Source organism: Diabrotica undecimpunctata, chromosome 9 (assembly GCF_040954645.1).
Source record: "Diabrotica undecimpunctata isolate CICGRU chromosome 9, icDiaUnde3, whole genome shotgun sequence".
Classification (NCBI taxonomy): domain Eukaryota; kingdom Metazoa; phylum Arthropoda; class Insecta; order Coleoptera; family Chrysomelidae; genus Diabrotica; species Diabrotica undecimpunctata.
The window spans coordinates 34,157,075-34,183,063 of record NC_092811.1 but is presented as its reverse complement, the minus strand read 5'-3'; the positions used below and the strand labels follow the sequence as shown (position 1 = coordinate 34,183,063).

General features: G+C 33.4%; 1 protein-coding gene across 1 annotated transcript in view; it reads left to right on the top strand.

Annotated features, from left to right (window-relative positions):
- Window positions 1-11,006, top strand: part of drongo (Arf GTPase activating protein drongo) — a 162,220-nt gene extending 151,214 nt beyond the window's left edge. Inside the window, exons 5-6 of the mRNA XM_072543163.1 lie at window positions 118-380; window positions 574-11,006. Coding sequence (XP_072399264.1) covers window positions 118-380; window positions 574-618 — 308 coding nt within the window. The 3' untranslated portion in view covers window positions 619-11,006. The remainder of the gene's footprint in view (window positions 1-117; window positions 381-573) is intronic.
- The last annotated feature ends 14,983 nt before the right edge of the window (window positions 11,007-25,989 follow it).

Here is a 25,989-nt window from a genome sequence, read left to right as displayed (position 1 = left end):
GCAGAGCACAGAATTTTCTTGCTTTAGTCGTCATTTCATAACGCTCTCTGGGAAGATAATCAGGTGGTTTCCCGTTACACACCGAACATATAATATAACAATGTTTTTCTCTTTTAGGTCAGTTTATGGGTACTTTCCCTTTGCACCAAGACAATACATCCAATTTAGTCTCAAATCCATTTAACAATAACGATTTAACAAGTGACATCAATTGGCCCAACCTAAATCCACCGTTACAACAAAAACTAGTTAATCCATTTAGAGATATAATGAAAACAAATGGCTACATGCAGGATTTCCATCCAGTAGGAGCCTTTCCGCCTCAAGCTGTGCCTTTTGCCGTTAACGGAACCAACGGATGGACCCAAAATCCTTTTAAGGTATGTTTTTTATATTGCCAAAGGTGATATTAACACAAAATATTTATTCAAGTTTATATAGGACAAACAAGGAGACATTTTGTACAACGCATATTTTAACATTAGCGGTTATTTATACAAAAATAATGTTAATTTGTTATCATAAATATTAATGGTTTAATAAACAAATTATTAATTCACTCTTATGTTGCAGGTTGGAGGAACAAACGGTATGAACTCGAATAATCCATTTTTATGAGACGTTTTTAATTTGACGCAGTTGTACCCTAAGAATATAAAAAGATGTTTTAGCTCCACTAATTTTTAATAGTTGTATATATCATTAAAAACACACGTTACCTCTCTATCCACCTCTCTAACGTTTATTTCAACTGGCGTGGTCAAGAACAAAGTCTTCAAATCAAATAGTTTTTAATTTTTATCGAACTAACCGGTTTTTTGAAAGTTGGATATATTGATCATGTTTTAAAAAAGCGAATATGTTTTTGAGGCACTGTTTATTTCGAATAAAATGGTAAATTGACCTTAACCTTAATTTTTTAAATATTTTTTGACACAAAGATTCAGGTTTTTAATCAATTTCTGTAATTAAATAATTTCGTTAGTATTTTTTTTTATTTCGAATTAACGTGTCTCGACATCTTTGGTCATTGACACAAGAGCAAATGTTTACAATAATACCTACAGAGTTATGATACAGAATTCACAATAGTAAAGAATATCACTATTATGTAAATTATATTTTGTTAAACAATTGTATCTTCTTCTTCTTCTTCTTCTTCTTAAAGTGCCTATCCGTTCCGGATGTTGGCGATCATCACGGCTATCTTTACTTTGTTTATTGCAGCGCGGAACAGTTCAGTGGTAGTCGTGTTATACCACTTTCGTAAATTTTGAAGCCAGGAAATGCGTCTTCTTCTCGGTCCTCTCTTACCATTTACTTTCCCTTGGAGAATCAGCTGGAGAAGGCCGTAACGTTCTTGATTTCTCATTACATGTCCTAGATATTCCAACTTTTTAGTTTTGACGGTCATGAGAATTTCACATTCTTTCCCCATTCTACGCAGGACCTCCACATTAGTAACTCTGTCAACGCAGGATATACGTAAGATGCGCCTATAACACCACATTTCGAAAGCTTCGAGCCGATTCATAGATGCAACAGTCAGTGTCCATGCTTCCATTCCGTAGAGCAGAACTGTGAATATGTAGCAGTTCAATAGACGGCATTTTGTTTGTAATGATATGTCTCGACTGTTGAAAATGGTTCTCATTCTAACGAATGCTGCTTTTGCTTTTATTATTCGCTGTTTAATTTCTGTTGAGTGGTCCCTTTGGCTATTTAAATTGGTGCCTAGATATGTATATTGCTCGACTCTTTCGATATTCTGTTGGTTGATTGTAAGTTGAGCGTTTAGTATTGGTTTTTTACTAATTGTCATAAATTTGGTTTTCTTTATGTTAAGAGCTAGTCCGTATCTGTTGCTGACTTCTGTTATGCGATTTGTTAATATCTGTAAGTCATTCAGATTATCGGCAAAAACTATAGTGTCATCTGCATATCTAATGTTATTCAACCATTCACCGTTTATTAGTATTCCTTTCGCACAACCGTCTAAAGCTTCCTTAAATACCCATTCAGAATAAATATTGAACAACAATGGAGACAAAATACAGCCCTGTCGTACTCCACGTTCTATTGCAATTTTATCAGTTAACTGGTCTTCTATTTTGATTTTGGCCGTTTGATTGTAGTAAATGTTTCTGATAATTCTAAGATCTTTGTTGTCAATTCCAATTTCTTGCATTAGAGTCATTAATTTGTCATGTTTTACTCTGTCAAATGCCTTCTGGTAATCTATAAAGCATACGTATATGTCACAATTCACATCCCTGCATCTAGGATAAAGAAACGCTCAATAAAATATAAAAATCGCACCACTGATCACAACAATGAACTGATAAATAACTTATTCACCCAACCACTTGCCGAAGAAGATTGAAGAGGGTATGGTCAGAAGACCTACCTGAAATAGCACCTGTACAGCAAAAAGGGCCTCCCGTGTTCCCAGAGCATCACGAAATCCGAATTTTGTTCTTGTTAGTTGTTCCTCACATTTTGTATATATTCTTTTGTGGATGACCTTTAGAAATGTTTTAAGTAAATGGCTCATAAGGCTTATAATTCTATAGTCTTCGCACTTTCTCGCATTGGGTTTTTTTGGAAGATTTATAACAGTTGACACTAACCACTCTTGGGGAACCACGCCCGTATCATATATACTGTTAAATATATTTGTCAACCATTTTATGCCATCATAGTCCATAAGTTTTAAGAATTCTGAGTGAAAATTATCAGGGCCTACTGCTTTACCATCTTTGGTGCTTTTGATGGCATATTTTACTTCTTCGACTGTAAATGGTGGTCCAGATTCGCAATTGGTGTTTGTTGTAATACCAGTGTTACTTCGTATATCTTCAAAAGTTTTTTCCACGTATTTAATCCAAATATCTCTTTTATGCTCTATTTCCAGTACTATGTTTCCCTGTTACAAACAGTAGTCCCATTGTTACAAACAATTGTATAGTCTTTAAAAAGTCTATTAGGCTCTTGAGTCGGCTTGAACAGTTCAGAAGTTCTTCTAGACTGTGGGTTATATTGTTGGTTGTTGGCGATGACAGTGGCCTGGTAGTGTTGACATTCTGTGAGGATGTGCTTGACGGTAATAGGAATTTCCTTGCGGTGGGAGCATAACTGTTGGTCTGTAGAGAACATAAGATGACCATGTGTCCTATCCTCAATCTTAGTATTGTTATCTTCTCTTTTCTGTTTAGAGATGCTGTTGGAAATATAGGGAAAAATGAACTAAATGTGAACAACAAAATTTAAAATAATTTACCATACTGCAGTAAAAAATTCTAATTCAAAGTGGACAGATTCTATATAAATATCAGGCTCGAATTGTTTTCTAACGCCCCTTTGTCAGATTCTTGTCAGAACTTTCTACAATAGACTGCAACTGGAACTGGTGAGCTGGATCTCTGGATGCAGCTAGATTTTTCACCTCCAAACTGCTGGAACACTTAAGGACTGCTATTCAGGTTCTCTGGTGCTCACAGGCTCTCGTAAGGCTCTTACTCCTAATTTCGATGCTTTCTGGTCTTTGTTTTATTTTTTTTTTTTTCTCCACACTTCGAATTCGATCGTCGATCGGGAAACAGCTATTCAGGTCGCTAAGGGTCGCCTTCTTCGAAGCTCCAATCGAATTAACGAATTAACGCCCTTTGGTTGTTATTTTGTCGAAGGACCAATGGACAGATTCGATGTAAATATCAGGATCGAATTGTTTTCTAATGCCCTTTGTCCGATTCTTCTCGATCGACGATGGTAAATACAATAAAATGTTGAAGTCGTGGAGTAAAAATTATAGTTTTATTGACAGCTACTAATAATTACACTCTAGTTGTTAGTTAGATAACTTTCTATAATAGACTGCGGTCAAATGAGCTCAAATCCCCAATTTATAATTTCACAAATAATGTATACCTCAGCACAGAGGTTAATGCTTCTATCATACTAACAAACTTTGAACTATGAGCTTACAATACAATTTAATCTCGGCCGTAATTGCAACATTTAGGAAGTTCAATTGGAAAATATATTATTCGGCAATTTATTACGTTATAGGCAAATGAACTAATTATTAAAATATTACACGATATGTTTTTACAATGTTTCAATTATACACAATGAAACTATAAAATATTAAGAAGTTAGGAATAATGTGAGATTACAAATTAAGGGATTAATTTGTGATTGAACACAAAGAAAAGAAAAAGTGCCGTAAATTGTTTTTAAATTATTTTTAATAATTTTTTGATTGTCTATGATGAAAATGGGGATTCAGCATTAACTGTTAATACTTTTGTTGTTCTAGAACAACGTAAAGAATAAGCTAGGAAGGAGGTAATAGGGATAAATAGCTGTTAACATTAGGTTGTATTTCTCTGAGCTTGTGTTTTTAGTGATCCAAAGTTCCTGTCACTTGTCTTGGATATTCCTTTTGAATTTTGATTTTATATCTTCTTGGAGCTGTATGTTGTAGACGGATAAGTTGGATGTGGATGCTTCTTTTGCAGCGCTGTCAGCCATCTCATTTCCTTAGATGCCGATATGAGAAGGCACCCATATTATTGTTATTGAAGTCCCTCGGGAAGTGTGGAGATGGATCGATTCTAGTATTTTTTGCACTAGGTGATGTTGATTGAAAATATTTTCTAACGAATGAATTACAGGTAAGGAATCGGTGCGCAGAGATACACTTTGATGATCGTCAAAAGGGAACTCGAGAACTTTTGAAATACTGAAGAGTTCTGAATTGTTCTAATACTGTATTAACTGTAGTGACAGAACAGCCAACTCCATCTGAGTTTCGGGATACATCGGTATAAAGCACCTTACAATAGTGGGATGTATTCACAAAATCATTGAAAGATTGTCGAAAAATGATAGTATTATTTGTTTGTTGCTTATTAAATTTACAGAGGGTAGTGTTTATAAAAGAAGATATTCTAGACCAAGGCGGGGATTCTGATTTTATAGATGCGAGTGTTTGAGATAATTTCGTGTCTTGGCACAAGGGTTGTAGGAGCTGTGGGATTGTCGGATTCAATAAAATTCTGCTAGCATAAGATAGGAATAGTTCCTGCCTCCGAAGGTAAAAGGGGAGTTCATGAGATTCGCAATAGAGACTTTCAGCGGGATTGGATCGAAATGCTCCTAAGCATATTCGGAGAGCAGTGTTGTGAACAGAGTTTAACGATTGTAATAAATTATTGGAAGCGGACAAGTAAACTATACAGCCATAGTCTAATTTGGATCGGATTATAGCTCGATATATTTTGAGTAGTACAGTTTCATCGGCACCCCATTGATGGTGGGACAATGTCTTTAACAAATGCATTCTGCTTAAACAGTTGCCTTTTATTTCATCGATATGACGACACCAGGTGAGTTTGTTATCGACAGTTAGTCCTCCGTTTAGTGTTATTTTGGGTATTTCTGCGCTGTTGTATCTCCTGGTGAATTTAATTATTTTGAATTTATTGGAAGAAAACCTGTAGCCAGTTTTCTCGGACCGTGTAGTAAGGGACTCGACAGAATTTTGTAATAAAGATGAGGTTACAGCTGTTGATTTTCCTTGGCAGTATACAATGAGGTCGTCTGCGTATAGGGCAAATTTAACGGGAGATTGTATATGTGAGCAAATATCATTGATGGCTAGTAGAAAAAGAGTATAACTCAAAGTAGAACCTTGGTGAACACCATTTTCAGTGATATAGTTGTCGAATAATATTCCTTTAACTGTGATTCTGAAATTTCTAGTATTTAAAAAGTTGTTTATAAAGCATAATATGTTGCCCGTAAGATTATTTTCTACCAGTTTTTTTTTAAGGATAACCGACTTACATGTTGTATCGAAAGCACTTTCGAAAATTACTGCGATTATTCGTTACAATTGATGTTGCTAAATCTAAAAAAAAAATAATATTAACAGTATTTTCTATCATAGACCAAGTTTGGTTAAAATTCATACCAAAAGTGTTGCGGTTTTGCAAACACTATTGCAAAAACTAGAAACTTAATGTTAAAAATTAGTTTAATCAACAAAGTGAAATATTTTGAAATGTTAACGTACCACGTGGTTCAAATTCGGCTCGAAGGACCAATATGTTTAGCTGTACGCTCTGAAGTACTTTTTATACACTGCGCAATGAAAAACAGTATGAAACGCTATGTATTTATTTCTTGCATAAGCAAATGCAGTTTGCAGAAGCAAACTAGTTGCTTCTGCTTGGTTTAAAAAGAAAAATAAACTAATTATTAAAGTACTGAAAAAATTATGAAATGTTAGCCAACATATTTTCAAATTTGTTCAAAAAAAAAATGTAGTACACAACTCGTGTGGTGATACATTTATTAGAATTACGATACTTTCTCACAGTAGAATTTTTACTACCCTCTTTGTGTATACTAATATTGTTCTAATGTTTAAAATTGAGATAAATATATCGTCCAGTTACCATTTGATACGAAATTAACAGTATATGATTGCTCTTGTAATAGAATCTCTTAGATTATATTGAATAAATCATAAAGTCTGCAAGAGCAACTGCCAACAACAACATTATGCAGCGCAAATCTAAAATCCGCCCTTCTCATCGATTTTTTTAACCATATAAAATGAATTTTTGGATAACAACTAAAGCGTCTTTACATTGTATTTATGTGATTTGAATGACTTAAGTTTAAACATTGTAAAATTATTGTAAATGGATTCATATACCAAATAATAACTAAATTTTTGTACAATGTAAAAAGGCGACAGTACTACTTCTAAGAATTTGGTGGTCTTCAACTTGCAGGGTAACTTCAACACTCTGAGAACAAATAAATCCATTTTTTCTCTATACTCACGTTCTGATAGAAATCGTTTGATCATTCCAATCGTATTGATAATCTGTAGTTTTTTGCGATCTCGTATCGAAGTTTAAAAATGGAGATCGTCCAATTTTCATTGACGACAGTGTGGGAAAAATATGAACTAACCTTAATTATCACTTTTTAAGGTAAACTCTCGATCAAATCAATTTAATAATTTAATTTTCTCACTTATACAGAAATACTTATACATAAAAAGAATATCAGAGAAGATCGCTGAGAATGAAATATTAAAAAACGATAACATCGAGAAAAGCTGGGAAAAACTCAAAAATAACATAATTAACGCAGCAACAGAATCACTTGGAGAGAGGAAAGTAACGAACACAACATATCAAAAAAGAAAACACCATGGTTTAGAGAGGAAGTGAAGACAAAATTTGAAGAAAACAAGAAAGCCTTTTTACAATACAGAACACAATAAACACAACAGGCATACAACCACTATAAACGAATCAGAAATGAAACGAATACTTTAGTTAGCCAAATAAAAAGAGAACACTGGCAGAGCTTCTCAAAATAGATGGAACATGACTACGGAACACAAAAAGAAAAATGGAGAATGATCAGAGGGCAGAGAAAATATATGAACGAACTAATAAAAACGAAACACATTCAGAAGGAAACATGGGTAGACTACTTTCAATCCCTATTTGCTAAAGATGACGATAATGAACCACCAACACCAGAGGTGACGATAATGAACCACCAACACCAGATGTGACAGCAAACGAAGAAATAAATATTAAGGAGGAATAGGTAAAGGAAGCATTAAGGAAATTAAAAGCAGAAGATCAACAAGGTTTTAGGTCGGGAAGATCATGTACCAACGCTATATTTATAATGAGGCAAGTGCAAGATAAATCATTAGAATACAACAAACCGGCATATCTATGATTCGTCGACCTTAAGAAGGCATTTGACCGGGTCAAATTAAAGGACGTTATCCACTTATTGTACGCAAGAGAGATACCTCTAGGAATAATCAAAACGATCGAAAATATCTACCAAAACAACACAATAAAAGTACAAGTAGAATTAACCGACCCTATTGAAGCTGGCAATGGGATAAGACAGGGAGATTCCCTGAGTTCTGAGAACAATAGTTCAACCTTATTATGGATGAAATAATCAAAAAGGTAAGAACTAAAGAAGGATACCAAATGGGAGAAAAACAAATTAAAGTAATCTGCTATGCAGACGACGCAATACTACAACACTCTCAAAGTGAAGATGAGTTACAACGTATGCTTCACCAATTTAATATAACCGCCAGAAAATTCAACATGGCAATTTCCCCAAAAAAGACAAAATGCATGGTTACAACGGCAAATTTACTAAGACCCTGGAGGCTCAGATAATAGAATAAGTGATGTAGTTTAAGTATCTAAGCATCACATTATCTAGCTACGGAAAGCTCAAAACTGAAGTGGAAGATCAAGTGAATAGAGCAAACAGAGCCGCAGGCTGCCTAAATGAAACAATATGGAGAAATAAAAATATCGGGAAAGAAATGAAAGGCAGAATTTACAAAACAATCATCAAACCAATAATGACATACGCGGCAGAAACACGACCTGACACAGAGAGGACCAAAAGGATGTCTAGAAACAGCAGAGATGAAAATTGATGGTAAGACACTATGGGACAGAACAAGAAGTACGATATACGACGTAGGTGCAAGATGGAAAACAACAAGCACTGGGTAAGAAATAGAAGAGTAGAATGGAACTATCATATAAGCCGAATGACAACAAATAGATTAGTGAAGACGGTAAGATACGGTTACAACCTCAACTTACTGGAGGCACATTAAAAAACAGACAGAGTCCTGTCTACATAAACAGAAGAAGAAGAAGAATTTTCTCACATTTTTAATATATCTTTATGTATGTATGTTTTGTGACATCTCAAACAAATTTATGTGGCAGTTGCTACAATAATGTGAAAGTCACTAGTCAAAGTACTTCTAATTTATAATCTGTCACTCCGTTCAAAATGGACAGCCGGAGTGTGACGTCACGGCGGCCATATTGTTATTATTACACTTTCCAAACAAAAGTTGAAATGCCCAATCTCAAGACTTTTTAATTTCAATAGAGTTAAGATTTTGCTCCCTCTGCTGTTTTTTCTTTTAAGTATAGTGTTTTTTACGATAATACCATCATAATTCAGTGTTCTATTTCTATGAAATATAGTTTAAAAGTTTAAATTAAACAAATTCTAACCTTATTTTATTGATACATGCATTTTATTGCTATTTTTATAAAACAACATGCTTTAATATTTATACAACCTTGTAAAATTGTTGTAGTAACTATTAGAATACTTACGTATTGCAAAAAGCGGAAAGATTCTGTAAAAAAAATGAAAAAATAACGAAAAATACAAATTATCCACACTAAACAAAGTTTGTTTGGAAATTGAAACTGACAGATGTCAATAAAATCTACGTCATCACTCCGGCAGTCCATGGCGACCATTAAATTGTGAAAATAATCTTCCAGTGAAATAATAACCCTTTCTTGTTTCTAGAAAAACACTGAGTAAGACAAAAGCTTTCATATGATTTGTATGACATGCCACATATTATCGTTTAAGAAAAATATCGATGACGTCATGTTTTTGACAGATGTCAATAAAAAAAAGCAAAAAAACAAGTAATCCTATCAGAATGGGTGAAACTTGAAAAATAAATTGACCTATTTGAGCGTTTTCCATAAAAGTTAAAGACTACCAAATTATTAGGGTTTGTACATAGGTTTTTTATACAGTCGACATTCAATATTGAACAATCGCCATAGCAGAATCTAAGAACGTATTGAGTAACACAAAAGGTTTAACTGTACTATTGCTTGCCATATGATCTCACTAAAACAATTTGACAAAATAGCTCACTTCCGTTATTATCAATGATTATGTCACGAGGACATTATAAAGATAATGTACAGGTAGCTTATTTCAGTTATCTAAAAATGTAATAATTTAAGTTTTATGGTTCAAAAAATAGTTGGGGGCGGCTTTAGACGTGCAAATTAATATAGAATATCTATACAATTCTTTGTCATTGTTAGTAATCAGGAAATGGTCAATTTTTTTGCACTTAATTGAAGTAATCAATAGAAATTGTATTTTTTACCTAATGATGGAGCTTTTTGAAGTCATGAAATTTTGATACAAAATCAAATACAATCTGATACAAAAATCGCTGTATTTGCCGTTTTACAGTGAGATATACGCTGCGTAATTTGATTGTCATCACAGCTAAAGTTCTACGGAAAAGATACCCCTAATTAATTTTTTTAATGTAAGAAAAATGCATTCAAATTTTGTAGCCATGTAACTGCTCTGTACGCGGGGCGCCACACATATGAACAATTAGAAGCTCAAAACAAACCAAGCCTAAGAATTTTAATATCGGAAAAACACATTTTATAGGTTATCGATACAATGGACAACGTAAGTTACATAGTGGAGTTAGGTAGAAAATTAAACGAGTAGATGCATGTTGTAAGATTGTACTTTTTTCACATTTTTAAGTTAGAATTTTCGATTATGTTTAATTTATGGTTATAAAATACATTATTTGACATTAATTATTAATTTGAAATTAGTAGTTTTGCTGTTAATCAATAGAGGCTCCATGCGTATAGGGCAAATATGTCAAAACATGGCATATTGGATTGAAATGACATTTAAAAAAATCAGAACCGTTTTGTATATCATTTAAAAAATAAAATTATATTGATAATATAACTCTGTGATAACTTATCTTTAATTTGTTTATTTTTAAATTTTTTAATAAATGCCATTTCCCGATTAATAATAAAATACAAAGCATTTGGTAGTGTTTGGTTATTGGTGGCACTTCGAACCGAAATATTTTAGATTCAAAAAATAAATACGTGTATTAATTGTTCAACTTTCGAATAAAAGACATTTTTTTATTTTACCCATTAACAACTTCTTTATAATATGTAATTTATTGTTTTTTGTTAAGGTGTATTTATTTTATATCATTTGAAAGAAACTTTTATCAAAGGTATGCCAAAAACGCTTTCATCTATGTATTGTTTATTATAACTTTTAGATTAGTTACAAATATATTTATTTGAGTACGCTTACACGTAGTTTTTGTTATTATTTTTATACCTCAATAATGGATTATTATGATAACAAAGAAAGCTAGAATGCTTTTCACAAGATATGCTATTGAATATGCCCATAAATCAAGTGGTTTGATATTCTTCGGATATTATCCTTTATCATTGGAACACATAAATCGGATGATGCAGATGATAGTTACGCATATAAAGGTCCCGTCATTTCGGAAGGCATCTAATTTGCATATTATCACACTGGGCATAGATCAAAATTTGAAATTTCTACCTAAGCCACGCCTTAGCAGTAAATCATTTTAATACTCAGTAGCGCAGCAGTGCAGTTAGAGCAGGGTCGTCAAGTAATATTTAATGTGTATAATTATTTTGATAATATGAAAAGTGAAATGGACACTCTGCTTATGGTAAAAAATAAGACTGCTGAAGCAATAGGTAAGGAGTTTCAATGCATTTAGTATTAATTTTTGATATTCAAATTCAATGTTTCAACACTTTTTACTTTTAGTTCTCGATGTTACTTATTTGTCAATATTTTATACTACCCTCTTGTACCCCATTTTGCCTACCTTCGCTTCTCTTTTGTATTGGGTATGTGGAGAATACCATTTTCGACATATTTCTTTTTTCATTCCTTCGATGTTTCCTAAATATCGTATTCTCTGTACTTTCGTTACAGTCGTTATTTTTAGCTATTATTACGTTTACTTCGTTCTTTGTTTACTACTTCTTGGTCTGTAGATAGTTCTATTACTATGTGATCATCTACAATTCCATGGTGTGTTTCCATTACTACTTCATTTTTATTTACCATATTTTTTTTAAAATAATAACCACATTTACTGTAAAATATTTTTACCAAATTATCATTATTCCCCTATCTAGTTCATTTAGTAATAGATCGTCATCATTTTTCATATATGGAGAAAGAGTTCATAGGCTCTTGTTTTCGTAGAAAGCTCTTATTTATTCATTTTTTAATTTTCTACTATCGCTTTGAGTTACTTCTCAATGTACTTTTTTGTTTCTTTATGTTGTCTGTTTAAAATTTAAAGAATTATTCCTGCAACATACCAATCATTTTGAATTATTATTTACGTCATCATCATCATTATCAATGGCGTTACAACTCGTCGTGAGTATTTGCCGCGTTTACTAATGCCTTCCATGTTTGTCGGTCCTGTGCCCCTATTTTGTTGTTCTTCTTTGAAACATTCACATTAGTTATATGAATTTTTAAAGAGTATGTACATGGAGTTAATTTTATATCTTTAAAGTTTTCATTTACAAATTTAGATGTGCATATATTTTAGAAGGGCAGCAATATTGACGGTAGTCTTTATTATATCGTTAATATATATTTAAAGATCGTCTTTCGTCCTACCCAGTCTTAAATCGGGTAGGTCCATGAAATTAGGCCTTTCCCAAAGACAGGAATATTTATGTTTACATGACTTTATTATATCACTAAAAGGCTTCCAAGAAAATAATTAAATCAGGTAGAAGTTCTAGGTACATGTAATTGGGACCATTCATTAGCATATAATTATCCTCACTTTTTAATATTTTATCAATATTCATAACTTAATAATTATTTTGTACAATAAAAATAGTTTGTTTGTTCAGGTAAAACGTATTACGAAGGTATTATTGTTTTTGTCCCATCAAATATCTTACTGATAATTTTTCAAATGTTGGCTATATGTTCAAAATTATTGAAAACTAAAAAATCGCCTTTATTTAGTATAAGATGTTTTAGCTATATCTACTAAATAGTGTGCGCCACTGTCATTTAGTTAAAATTTCAATAACCAATCACCAACTTCAAAGGCGGTTCTTATACAATTTCGACATGCCTCGTAATATGCAAATTAGATGCCTTCCGAAATGACGGGACCTTTACCATGCTGCATTAACTATAATTCTTAACCTGGCTTTGAAATGTTTGGATAACCACGATATTTGAAGAATTTATAACTAGGCATTACAACTTAGTGCAGCGCTAACGTCCACGGAAGCAAAGATACAAAAAGAAATCAGAGACATAGGAAAACAAGAAAGAAGAAAAAGAGCAAAATTAAAAATCAGATACCAGAAATTAGAAATAGATGACAAGGTGCTGACATGGAAGGCAAAAGAAAATAAACTCACAGATATTGAAAATGCTTCAAAAAACTAGGAAAAGAAGAATGAGCGGATGAAAAGGAAACAGACAATGCAAACGAAGAGGAAAATGAGTCAAGGTATATTCAGAATAATAAAAATACAAAAAAGAAAAATAATTAAGAAAATGACAAAAAACATTGTAACGTGATGACCCTGTTGGAAACAGGAAAAATGGAAGTACTAGCGACACAGTAACACTACAAGATAGATATTACAGGAAACCAGATGGGGGGGGGGGCATGGAAAAATCGAAAAAGAAAATTATACAGTATGGTATGCAGGCGAAGAAAAACAGGGATATGGAGGAACGGCAAATGGTGATAGGAGAAATTAGACATAAGTTATGGAATTTAAACCCATAGGTGAAAGAATATCATGCAGAAGAGTAAACAGCAAACCGAACAAGTTTTCCATAATAAATTTTTATGCACCCACAGAAAACAGTAATGATTTGACAAAACAGTAGTTCTATGAAACACTAAAAGAAAACGCGGAGAAAATCCCGGGAGAAGATATATTAATCCTTATAGAAGATTTCAACGCCCAAATAAGCAAAGAAAATTGCTTCAGAGAGGTTGCAGTTGCAAACTCAATACATGATACAACAAACAATAATGGAGAAAGACTATGTAATTTAGCAGTGGCATTAAACATGGACATAAGTAGTACGAGATATAAACACAAAAACATAGACCATGTACTGATTAAAAAGACACAAAAAGAATCGATAAATGACAACAGATCTCACAGAGGGGCCAACGTCGATTCGTACCATATGCTAGTGTTTCACCATTATTATTATATATCCAGCCTTCATTTATCACGTCCACTGCTGGATATAGGCCTCCCTTAAACTCCTCCATTTTTTGCGATTTTGTGCTCTTCGTTGCTAATTTTTCGTGATACGCCTGATGTCGTCAGCCCAACGTGTGATGGTCTTCTTCTACTACGTTTGTCTACTCTTGGCCTCCAATGTGTAATTTTACTCGTCCATCGTAAGTCATGCATTCTGACTACATGTTCCAATTCTATTTAAGTTCCGCTATGCGTTCCACATCAGCAATACTCATCCTTCTTCGCAGATTTTCATTTCTTATTCGGTCCCGCAAGGTCACTCTCAACATAGATCGTTCCATTCGTCTCTGTGTCACTCTCAATTTCGAAGCCGTAGTCTTGGTTAGAGTCATAGTTTCCGCCCCATAGGTCATGACCTATGGGGCGGAAACACACCTGACTGACCACAGCATCTTAAGACCAAAGTATAAAATCAATGCGTACTCCCTGTTCTCACTTATGGTTCCCAAACGTGGACATTTACAAAAGCAAACATGGACAAAATGATAAAAACCTAAAGAGCAATGGAAAGACAAATGTTGCACATAAGACTAATGGATAAAAAGAGAAACGAGTGGATAAGAGAGAAAACAAAAGTGAGGAATGTTAGACAAGAAGTTGCAAAATTGAAATGGAGATTTGCCGGATACAATATAAGACAAAAAGAAGACCGATGGAACAAAATTCTTATAAGTTGGAGACCGTGGGAATATAAACGAAGCAGAGGAAGGCCCCAAATGAGATGGGCAGATGATATCAAGAAGCACGTGGGCTCTAAGTGGATGACTACAGCGACAGACAGAGAAGAATTCAAAAGGATTGGGGAGGCCTATGTCCAAAGATGGACCGAAGAAGGCTAATTAGATAGATAGAGAGATAGTTCATAACCGGTAATACGCATTTTCCAAATACTTTTCTTTTGAGGCTAATTGGTATGTTGGCAAACAAAACAGTTAATATGGTACGGCCATGTACAAAGAATGCCAGATGACAGGATTCCGAAACAGATTTTGACGTGGACACCACAAGGAAGAAGAAAAAGAGGAAGGCCGAGAAGAAGCTGGAGAGAGGGAATTGAAAAAGAACTAGAAAAAAGAGAAATCCCTCCAGGCCTATGGTTAACTAGAGAAGAATGGCGGTTAGGAGTCGGAAGGCGTCGGAGAACGCTGTAAACCGATAGTAGTAGTGGTATGTTGGCCCTAAGTGTGTCTCGCAGTTTTCCAAAGGCTGCCCACGCTAAAATAATTCGTCTTTGGATTTCGCATGTTTGGTTATCCCTGCTGATTCTTATTTCGTGACCCAAATACGTATATTTCTCCACCAGTTCTAGCACTTTGATTTGAATAGTTAAATGGTTATTGGGGACCATATTTGTCATAAACTTAGTTTTGGACAAGTTCATTCTGAATCCCACCTTCGAACATGCAAAGTCCAATTTTTTAACATATCTGTGGCTTCTCCTTAATCATCTGTGATAAGGACAATGTCACCTGCGAAACGGAGATGGTTAACTTTTTCTTCGTCTATTGTTACTCCTCTGTGGTCCCAATTGACCATCTTAAAGGCATACTCTAATGCCGTTATGAATAATTTCGGTGACAATGTATCTCCTTGCCTTATCCCACGTTTTATTTTTATTGGTCGGGTTTTATCGTATATCTTAACCGTCATAGAGGCATTTTTGTAAATATTGTAAATAAGTTCACTATACCTATGGTTAATCCTGCTGTCATTCATTGCTTCTATAAGGCTGTCTATTTCGATCGTGTCGAACGCTTTATGAAAATCTATGAAAGTGGGGACAAGAGGTTTGTTGTATTCTATAGATTTTTCAATGAGCGTCTTTACTGTATGGAGGTGATCATTGTTACCATAATTTGATCGGAATCCTGCCTGCTCTCTCGGTTGGTAGAAATCTAATTTTCTCTCCAATCTTGATGTCGCTAACCTAGTGAAGAGCTTATATATGTGGTTCAACAGGCTAATAGGTCTATAATTCTCTAGGTCCGTTCTATCTACTTTTTTATGTAAAAGGATGGTTATAGCATTGTTCCATTCTTTGGGCACCTCTCTTTGCTGCAAACATAGATTAAACAATTTCTTTAATTGATTTAATAGCATATCTCCTCCATTTACGATAGCTTCTAATTCCATATAATTCCTCGTAGAACTCTTCGACGACCTGTACTAACTCGTCTCTACGTGATATTTCATATTGCTTGTTTCTTAATTTATGAATTTCGCATTTCCCATTCGTTAGCTTTCTACGTAGAACTTTGAAGCTGTTATTTTCCGGTATAGTACGTTTAATATTATTGGTTTTAAATTTTCTTAAATCTCTCCTGATTACCTTCGAAACAGTTTTATTCGTTTCTCTTGTAGTGTGGCAGTCTGCATTCTCATCGCTTCTTATTTGTCTTCTTTGATCTAGCAGCGTTTCAGTATATGGACTTATTTTACTATCTGATTTTCTTTTGGGACAGTGCACTCGGTGACTTTCTTGTAAGGCGTTTGTGATGCAATTATTTAAGTCGTTAAAATCGTTCTAGGAGGTTTCATGAAGTAGTAGCTTATTATTGATATGTGCCTGATATCTGGGGGTGTCCAGATACCATGAGATTTAGTTTTAATCACGAGGTTTCTTTCTCTTTTTGTGTTGATTTTGACTTTCGCTCATATCATTCTGTGGTCACTGCTTGTAGTGAACTTGTTGAGTACTGTTACATCTTTAATTATTTGTTTTTTGTCACTTATGATGTAGTCGATTTCGTTTCTTGTTCTACCGTTTGGACTTTCCCAGGTCCTGCTTCTGCGCATTTTTTTGTAATAGAAGCTGTTCGTGTTGAATAAATTATTCTGGAGTAGGAATCCTAGTAGCGTTTCTCCTCTGTCATTTCTTCCTGGGGAACCGAATTTTCCCAAGGATGTTTCTAGCTCTGCTTCTTTTACACCTATTTTTGCTTTGAAATTACTACACAAAATTGTAAATTGAGTACGAGAATCATTAAGCACAGTAGATATATTGTCATAAAATATTTCGATTTCTTCGTCTGTATGGTCTGTTGTTGGAGCGTATACTTGAATAATTTTGAGTTGATATCTACTGTTCAACTTCAGAATAAGATATGCCACTCTAGATGATATACTTTGGATGTGTATTATCTTGTTCGCGTGGTTTTTATGGACAAAGATCGATGCCTCCAACTGACGTAGTGTCAGGGCCAGTCTGATAGAATATATGCCCTAATTTCAGTGTTTTTAAAGTTTCACCTCTCTTTCTAATTTTGCTGATACCTATGACGTCCCATTTAATTTTATTCATTTCAGTTTCCATTTCTGTGAATCTCTCCTCGGACAATATACTTCTGGCATTGTATGTACTAATGTAAAGAGTTATGGGGTTTTTGGGTTTCCGTATAGTCAGCTTTTTGTCCCCCCAGAATCCTTGGGACAGACTGATAAACCACTGTGATATTTTGGAGTTAAATCTGTATTTGTTTTAAAATGTGACATCGTGGTTTTAAGGGTATATTGGCATTTAAAACACCACGCCTGCCAGACGGGTTGGTGAGTGTTCGCAGTATCACAGCCGGTTAAATCAATTTATAGGAAAAAAAGTTAAATCACATATAGGAAAGTATAGATTATGTACCATAAACGAAAGAGCTGATATGCAAACGAAGTTCATAGCAAACGACTGTATATAATAAATAATAGAGTAAGATCCCAGAGCAATCAGACATAACTTATTTTCACACAGATGAAACCTTAGAATCTCAGTAGCGTCTCGCGTGCTTTGAATACCTGCGTATTTATGAAACTTGCTGAGTGACACCTGGGCAGGTACCAGGTGAGAAAGGTAACTAAAAATAAGAGCTATTTAACTTAAATTTACATAACTGATTTTTATACATATTTTGTAGAATATTATTTTGAAAATACTGTAATAAGTGTCAGACACTTGTCATGGACCAGAACTTTTGTCAGACGCTTTAAAGCTCCACTAAAATTAAATGAACTTTACTTACTTTTACATGTCTGATTTTTAAATATGTTATTAATGGAACTATAATAAAGTTATATTTAATCAGTCAGACAAATTAGAATGACCAAACATCCCTCAAACACATAAATTAGTTAACCAGAAGTATGAGCGCGAGAGTGCTGTGCTTGCATTTCAGAGTGAGTGAGACATTGCGATAATTATGTTACGATATATGCATAATTTAAATAATGATGATTCTAATGTATGGTTAAACGCAGGCACCGGAAATAACCAGAGATTCATTAATTTAACAATGGTTTTCGAGTACTTGGGACCATCCTTATGTAGAAGTTTGCCAGGTTTTCACGCTCTAACTGGATGTGACTTTAATCCCGCCTTTTTTAAAAAGGGTAAACAAAGACCATTCAATATAATTACAGAAGAAACATGAATATCAGCGAGCTTTCATGCAGTTTGGAGAATCAGAATTGTTTATCGATGAGCGCATCCAAAAAAATATTTTCAAAATAATCCAAAAATTTATCTGCGAAATTTATAGTTTTCCTGATACGTGCAACATTAATGCTGCCCGGCTTCAATTGTTTTTAAATAATTACAGCGTATCTAATATTAACAAAGAATTCGATCGCAAAAATTTAAAAAAATTTGATGCTAGCAGTTTACCACCATGCTAAAGTGAGTTATTCCAACAATTCCGCCGTGCTAATTACATTTTTAGCATATGGAATAATGCAAATGCAAAACAACCAACCATTTTAACTCCTGAACACAATGGGTAGAGATTAGAAGAAAACCAATATCACTTTCATTGGTTTGATGGTGACCAATTACCAGCAAACGTTAGTGAATTCCTTCAAACTTTAGGTATTATACTTTGATTTCAGGTTTAGAATTTATTATGTTTGTGATTTATTGCTTTTTAATTCTTTAAACTATTTTTTGCAGAACAACCAGCCAACAACAACATAACTGATAATGATGAAGATGATGACTCGGATGAGCAGCATCATAATTAGTTGAATGATGAAAATTGTAATAATTGCGACAATGAATATGATGATTAAAATATAGAAAAATGTTTGTTTCAATCAATCCCAGTTTAAGATTTTTTACAAAAATTATTTTTGTTTAATTATCCCAACTAGTATCTTTTTTACAATAAAGTAAATATAATTTCTTATGAAACCAAATTGCTCCGAATTAATTAATTATCCCAAATATCAATACATTAATATACTTTATTATTTATCTTAAGGCTAGAGTTCATCATATTAAAATAGAGATGCAAAAATATTTAATCGGATCGAAAACAGTAAGTATTCTTAATGAATTTGAATTTTTTACTCTGAGGCTCATGCGCACAGCACTCTCGCGCTCATACTTCTAGTTAACTAATTTTTGTGCTTGAGGGATGTTTGGTCATTCTAATTTGTCTGACTGATTAAATATAACTTTATTATAGTACCATTAATAACATATTTAAAAATCAGACATGTAAAAGTAAGTAAAGTTAATTTAATTTTAGTGCAGCTTTAAAGCGTCTGACAAAAGTTCTGGTCCATGACAAGTGTCTGACACGTATTACAGTATTTTCAAAATAATATTCTACAAAATATGTATAAAAATCAGTTATGTAAATTTAAGTTAAATAGCTCTTATTTTTAGTTACCTTTCTCACCTGGTACCTGCCCAGGTGTCACTCAGCAAGTTTCATAAATAAGCAGGTATTCAAAGCACACCAGAGGCTACTGAGACTCTAAGGTTTCATCTGTGTGAAAATAAGTTATGTCTGATCGCTCTGGGATCTTGGACTATAAATTTTATAAGAAAAAACCTAGCAACAAACGGACTTCAAATAGACATCAGTCCTAAATAGCCGAACTAAAAATGAGATAGACTTCTTTACTAACTAACAAAAGTATATATTTGAAGAAGTTGAAGTCCTGAACCAATTCTCCACAGGCAGCGATCACAGAATAGTGAGAAGTAAAATTAAAATCTCAGTAAATTGGAGAAAATAAAAATTGAGACGAGAGAAAGGAAAAATGTAAGCTGATCAACTCATAAGGAAAAATTAAAGAATTGCTACTGAAGCAGCAAATAGAACTAGAACCCGTCAAAAGAGTCTCTCTCTCTTTGTCAATCATTTTCCATCCACTCCTGAATGTAGGTCTCTCCCAATTGCTTCCATTTTTCTCTATCTTGCGCCAATTTAATCCACTGTTAGCCTGCCACTGCTCTTATGTCATCTATTCATCTTTTTTGAGGTTTTCCCATCCTTCTTGTTGTCGTTCTTGGTCTCCATTCTAGAATTCTCCGTATCCACCTGTTGTCATTATATCGGGCTACGTGACTTACCCAGCGCCATTTTATTTTTGTAATTTCTTCCACAATATCCCTAATCTTCGTTCTACGTCTTATCTCGGTGTTTCTAATCTTGTCTCTCAGTGATATTCCAAGCATGATTCGTTCTATTGCTCTTTGCGTTGTTTCTAATTTTTTAGGTTCTAGGTACAAACTAGTAGTATGCATGTGTTATACACCTTTTTCTTTAAGTTTACAGGAATGGAGGTGTTTTTCAAGATATATGCTAGTTTGCCAAAAGCGCTCCATGCCAGTTGTGTTCTTCTTTTAATTTCAGCATCTTGATTTGGTTTTCCCAGTTTGATGACATGACCTAGATATACATAATGTTCAACATTTTCTATGGTATGATTTTGTATTGTTATATTTGTCTGGTCTCGGCTCAGTATTTTTGTTTTGTTGGAGTTCATTTTTAAGCCTACCGCTCCTGAAACTGCATTCAATTGTTGTAACTTTTCATTTAGTTCCTGGATATTATCGGCTATTAAAACTATGTCATCTTAGTGCGAATCTCGAGTGGTTTAAGTATGATCCGTCGACGTTGATACCCTTGTTGTTCCATTCTAGTTTCTTAAGTCAAAAGTCTTAGTCTTCTAGTCAAAAGAGTAGCATTGATAAACTACCTAAAAATTTATTATTTTTGCTGACAATTAACCACAATTTTAATTTAAAATATGTTTATTAAATTCCATAAAATATTTGGGAACAAATATCAATAGTCAGTGTAATCCAAAAAAAGAAATCCTGTCAAGAATCGAACAAGCAAGGAAAACATTCATGAGCATTAAAACATTTTTTACAAGATCAGACCTTAGTCTACAGCTTAGAATCCGAATGATCAGATGTTACGTTTTTTCTGTCTTACTGTATGGCTGTGAAAGTTGGACAATGGACTCCGAAGTAGAAAAAAGAATAGATGCCTTTGAGATGTATATATACAGACGAATGTTGAGGATTCCATGGGTACAAAGAGTTACTAATGTTAAGGTACTTCGTCGCATGTGTAAACAAAAAGAATTACTAAGAATAATCAAAGAGAGGAAAATGCAATACTTGGGTCATGTGCTGAGAGGCGAAAGATATGAATTACTTCAAGTTATACTGGAAGGAAAAGTACAGGGCAAAAGATCAGTAGGAAGACGCCAGAACTCGTGGCTGAAAGACCTGAGGAGATGGTTCGACCGCTCATCCGCAGAGATCTTTCGCGCAGCAGTTTCCAGAACTACAATTGCCATTTGGATCGCCAACCTTCGAAAGGAGACGGCGCAATGAGAAGAAGATGTTTATTTTGACGTTTCGATTTTCACTTCGGTAATCGTTCTCTAAATACAATTTTTTTATTAACTCCAATTAAAACTGCAATTTATCCAAAAATAAAGAATAATAAGTAATTTATTTGTTTGCATAGCGTGTAGGAGCCTCTTACAGTGGAGAGTTTCTTTTCTTTATTTAGCAACTATAAATGTTACTAATTTATTATGAATAGTTTAATTAAAAAGTATGTAAGTTAAAAGCAAAACACAATCACAACTACATATCACATAACTAAGGTAGAATTTAAAATGCAGTTGGTTTTGCTTAAACATTAAATCTGTTTGGTAGATCATTTGGTTTAAAACGTTTCAGCCTAAGCATTTCATTATTCTCATCGAATAACCGCTTCGCGAGTACATTGGGGTGCACTTTTATCCGTTCACCATATTTGACATTGTAACTTATTACAACTTCTTTTACCGAAGGCAAATCCAGATCTTTTTCTATAGAGGAGGATGTAACATACCATGGAGCATTTACTATGGACCTTAACACTTTATTCTGGAAGCGTTGGAGGATTGCAAGATTAGAATTGCTAGCGCTGCCCCATAGCTGAATACCATATGGGCTTGAGGATCGCCTTGTATATAAGCAGTTTGTTATCCAATGTTAATTTAGAGTTTCGACCAATGAACCAATGAACAGTACATATGTCTAAATCGAATGCCCAGTTGTTTTCTTTTGGTAAAGATGTGCTTCTGTCAGGTTAGTCGTTTGTCAAGATGGATACCTAAGTATTTTATGTCGTTCGCCTTACTTAATTGCTTGCCATTGAGTGTGACCAGAGAACATTGACCTTGTTTCATTGTGAAGGTTACATGTGTTGACTTGGTCTCATTTACTCTAATTCGCCATTTTTTTACCCAAGTTTCTATTTTATTTAGTTTTTTTTTTGTAAATTTTCTGATGCTTTTGTGGGATTAGAGTTTATGGCCAGTGTTGCGGTGTTATTGCAAAAGTAGCAACTTCTGTGGTAGTGCTAGATGGAAGGTCTGCAGTGAACATCAGGAATAAAATAGGTCTGCTTTACCAGTAAGTATATATCTGATAGTTAGGATTTTAGGAGTGGAAAGAAAGGATATGGCAATTGTTTCTTTATCTTATAAATACAGTAGGCCTTCATGGCAAACCTTATCGAAGGCTTGACTGACGTCTAGGAAGGCTGCTCAGAGGTAGGATTTACTTTCCAGCGTGTAGGAGATTTTTTTACTATTCTGTGGACCTATTCGATTGTCCCACGCTTTAACCTAAAGCCGAATTGGTGGTCCGGAGTAAGTTTATTTTTTGTTTAAGAGTGGAATCAATCTTATCAATAGAAGCTTTTTAAATACCTTTGATAGAATCGGCAAAAAACTTATAGGTCTATATGATTTTAAGTCTTCTGGTTTTGGTGTCAGGATAATCTGTAAAACTTTTCATTGACTCAGAAAGTAGCCTGTTCTGATGATGGCATTGAAAATGCGCTGCAGATATTTGTACCCTTTCATTCTTGCAATAACTTGCCTGGTATCAGATCAAACCCTGGGGCTTTTTTTGGTTTTATATTTTTCATAATTGTATTTCTCATTTCGGTAAGCGTGAAGTTTTTAATCGTTAAGTCGGGACTTCTAAGAAGTTATGAATCTCGCTATAATTGTCGTTGGGATCTGGTTCGTTTGGTTTTAAACCTCGAGGTGTAATATCCATTTTTGGAAGGTATGGTGTACTTAGCTCATTTTGTGCATTTTTCGACATATATCCCTGTCCTCATACACCCACCAATTATATTGTAACCAACAGGAAATACTTTTCAGGATCTCGGAAATCTTTGTACGAATGCCTCCAACAATTTGATAAAAAACTGTTAATGGGAAGGATACTAGTTTTTGAAGTTATACCCTAGAATAACAGAGACACATAGAAGCGACATAGCGGTCCAAAAGCGGGTACCATTTTTGTATACGCATGCCCGATTCTGGTTGTATAACTGTCAAAAACACGTGCTTATTCTTTAATTCTGGTTGTTTTCGATAGTCCGTAGGCGTCTATGGTAAATACTCGACACAACAAGTGCATTTGACCATTTATATAATTTATTTATAGTTAAAAGGTTATAGTTATAGTTTATAGTTAAATATATAAGTTTATAGTTATAGTTTATAGTTAAAAGTTTAATTTATATTTAAAATGTCTGGATATATTTGTGCGATTCGCGGATGTTCATCTGTGACAGGAAAAGGAATAAGTTTATTTAGATTTCCTAAGAATAATAACAGGTAATTACTATTGCTTTGTAATTATTATTAGTTATTACTAATTACATAATAGTATTGGTTTGACTTTCGAACAGTAAGCCGACGCCGACGTGTCTGTCCGAGCTATAAAAAAATAAACTTTGGTCTGCCAAGGGATACCTAGTTCAAAATGAAAACATTAAATTTGGTGTCAGTGCTATTTCTTTTATTGAAAGACGCAAGTCTCCGAAGGCTCAGGTCAAAAAATCAACAGATGGTGGCCAAATGTCGGCGCGCTCGAAGACAACAATACGAATATAGTATTTTTAAGAAATAAAAATATATAGAGGGTTTTATACACGAGAATATTTGATTTAAGAGCGTAGGCGCAAAATTTGGGGCAAATGTTTTTTAAATGTATTCATTTTTTTCGAATCCTGAAAAAACTAATAAGTATTTTTGAAAAATTTAAACGCAGAATGAAAGACCACATTATTACTGAGGGCCAAAAGTCCCCGAAAACTTTTATAATGTTTATTTTAATAAGTTACAGGGGTGAAAAAAAAAGAGAAAATTTAGTGTGACTTTTAATTTCAAATATCTCATTCAAAAAAACTTTTTGTTTATTCTAAGGGACTTTCGACCCTCGGTAATAATGTAATCTTTCATTCTGTGTTTAAATTTTACAAAAATATTTGTTAGTTTTCTCAGGATTCCAAAAAAATGTTAAAAAGCATTGGCCCGAAATTTTGCGTCTACGCTCTTAAACGAAACAAAGAAATTACTAAAATGCTCAAACTAAAAATTGTTGGAAACATAATTAGACCGATAATTGGGAAAATCTTAAAATTCCAACAGAAGAAGACTTCAAAATTGCAAAAACATGGTTGCAAATAAACAAACTTACATTAAATTATGAAAAAACTAAATAGGTACTCATCTACTTTTTGCTATATACAAAAGTTGTCTGCCAATTTTTTATTCGTTAAATATAAATAAAAAAGATCAGATATATGGATCGAAATACATAAAATATTTAGGAGTTTTAGATGGGAATTACAAATAAAAAATATTAAAACTTTATTTGTTGTATATCTCAATATTTAGTGACACTTTTGTGACTTCATCAGGAGAAAACTGAAAATTTATTAAGATTAGATATTGACAAAAGTTAAATATTTCATTACTTACAATATACTTAGAATATACTAATACCATAGAATAACAGTGCTAATACTCTTATAATTGTAAGTAATAAAGTATTATTTATAAATACAGAAAAAGTTCTTTGTTTAAAATTTGTTCTGTTAAAAATTTGTAGTGCCAAAGTGTGGATAGAAGCTTGCAGACGAGAAGATTTGTTATTCAAAATGGATTCACTTTATAATAATTATAGGATTTGTGAACTGCATTTTGAAGATAATGTTATTGTAAAAGGAAATAGAAGAAAAACATTGGCGCATGACGCAGTACCTTCAATGATCTTTGTTATTTATATTTAACGAATTAAAAATTGGCAGACAACTTTTGTATATAGCAAAAAGTAGATGAGTACCTATTTAGTTTTTTTATAATTTAATGTGTTTGTTTATTTGCAACCATGTTTTTGAAATTTTGAAGTCTTGTTCTTTTGTAATTTTAAGATTTTTAGTAATTTCTTTGTTTCGCTTAAGAGCGCAGGCGCAAAATTTCGGGCCAATTCTTTTTAAATGCAATCATTTTTTTTTCGAATCCTGAGAAAACTAACAAATATTTTTGAAAAATTTAAATACAGAATGAAAGATTACATTATTACCGAGGGCCGAAAGTCCCTTAGAATAAACAAAAAGTTTTTTTGAATGAGATATTTCAAATTAAAAATCACACTAAATTTTCTCTTTTTTTTTCACCCCTGTAACTTATTAAAATAAACATTATAGAAGTTTTCAGGGACTTTCGGCCCTCAGTAATAATGTAGTCTTCCACTCTGCGTTTAAATTTTTCAAAAATACTTATTAGTTTTTTCAGGATTCGAAAAAAATGAATGCATTTAAAAAACATTGGCCCGAAATTTTGCGCCTACGTTCTTAAGAATTTATATTGTGTGATATGC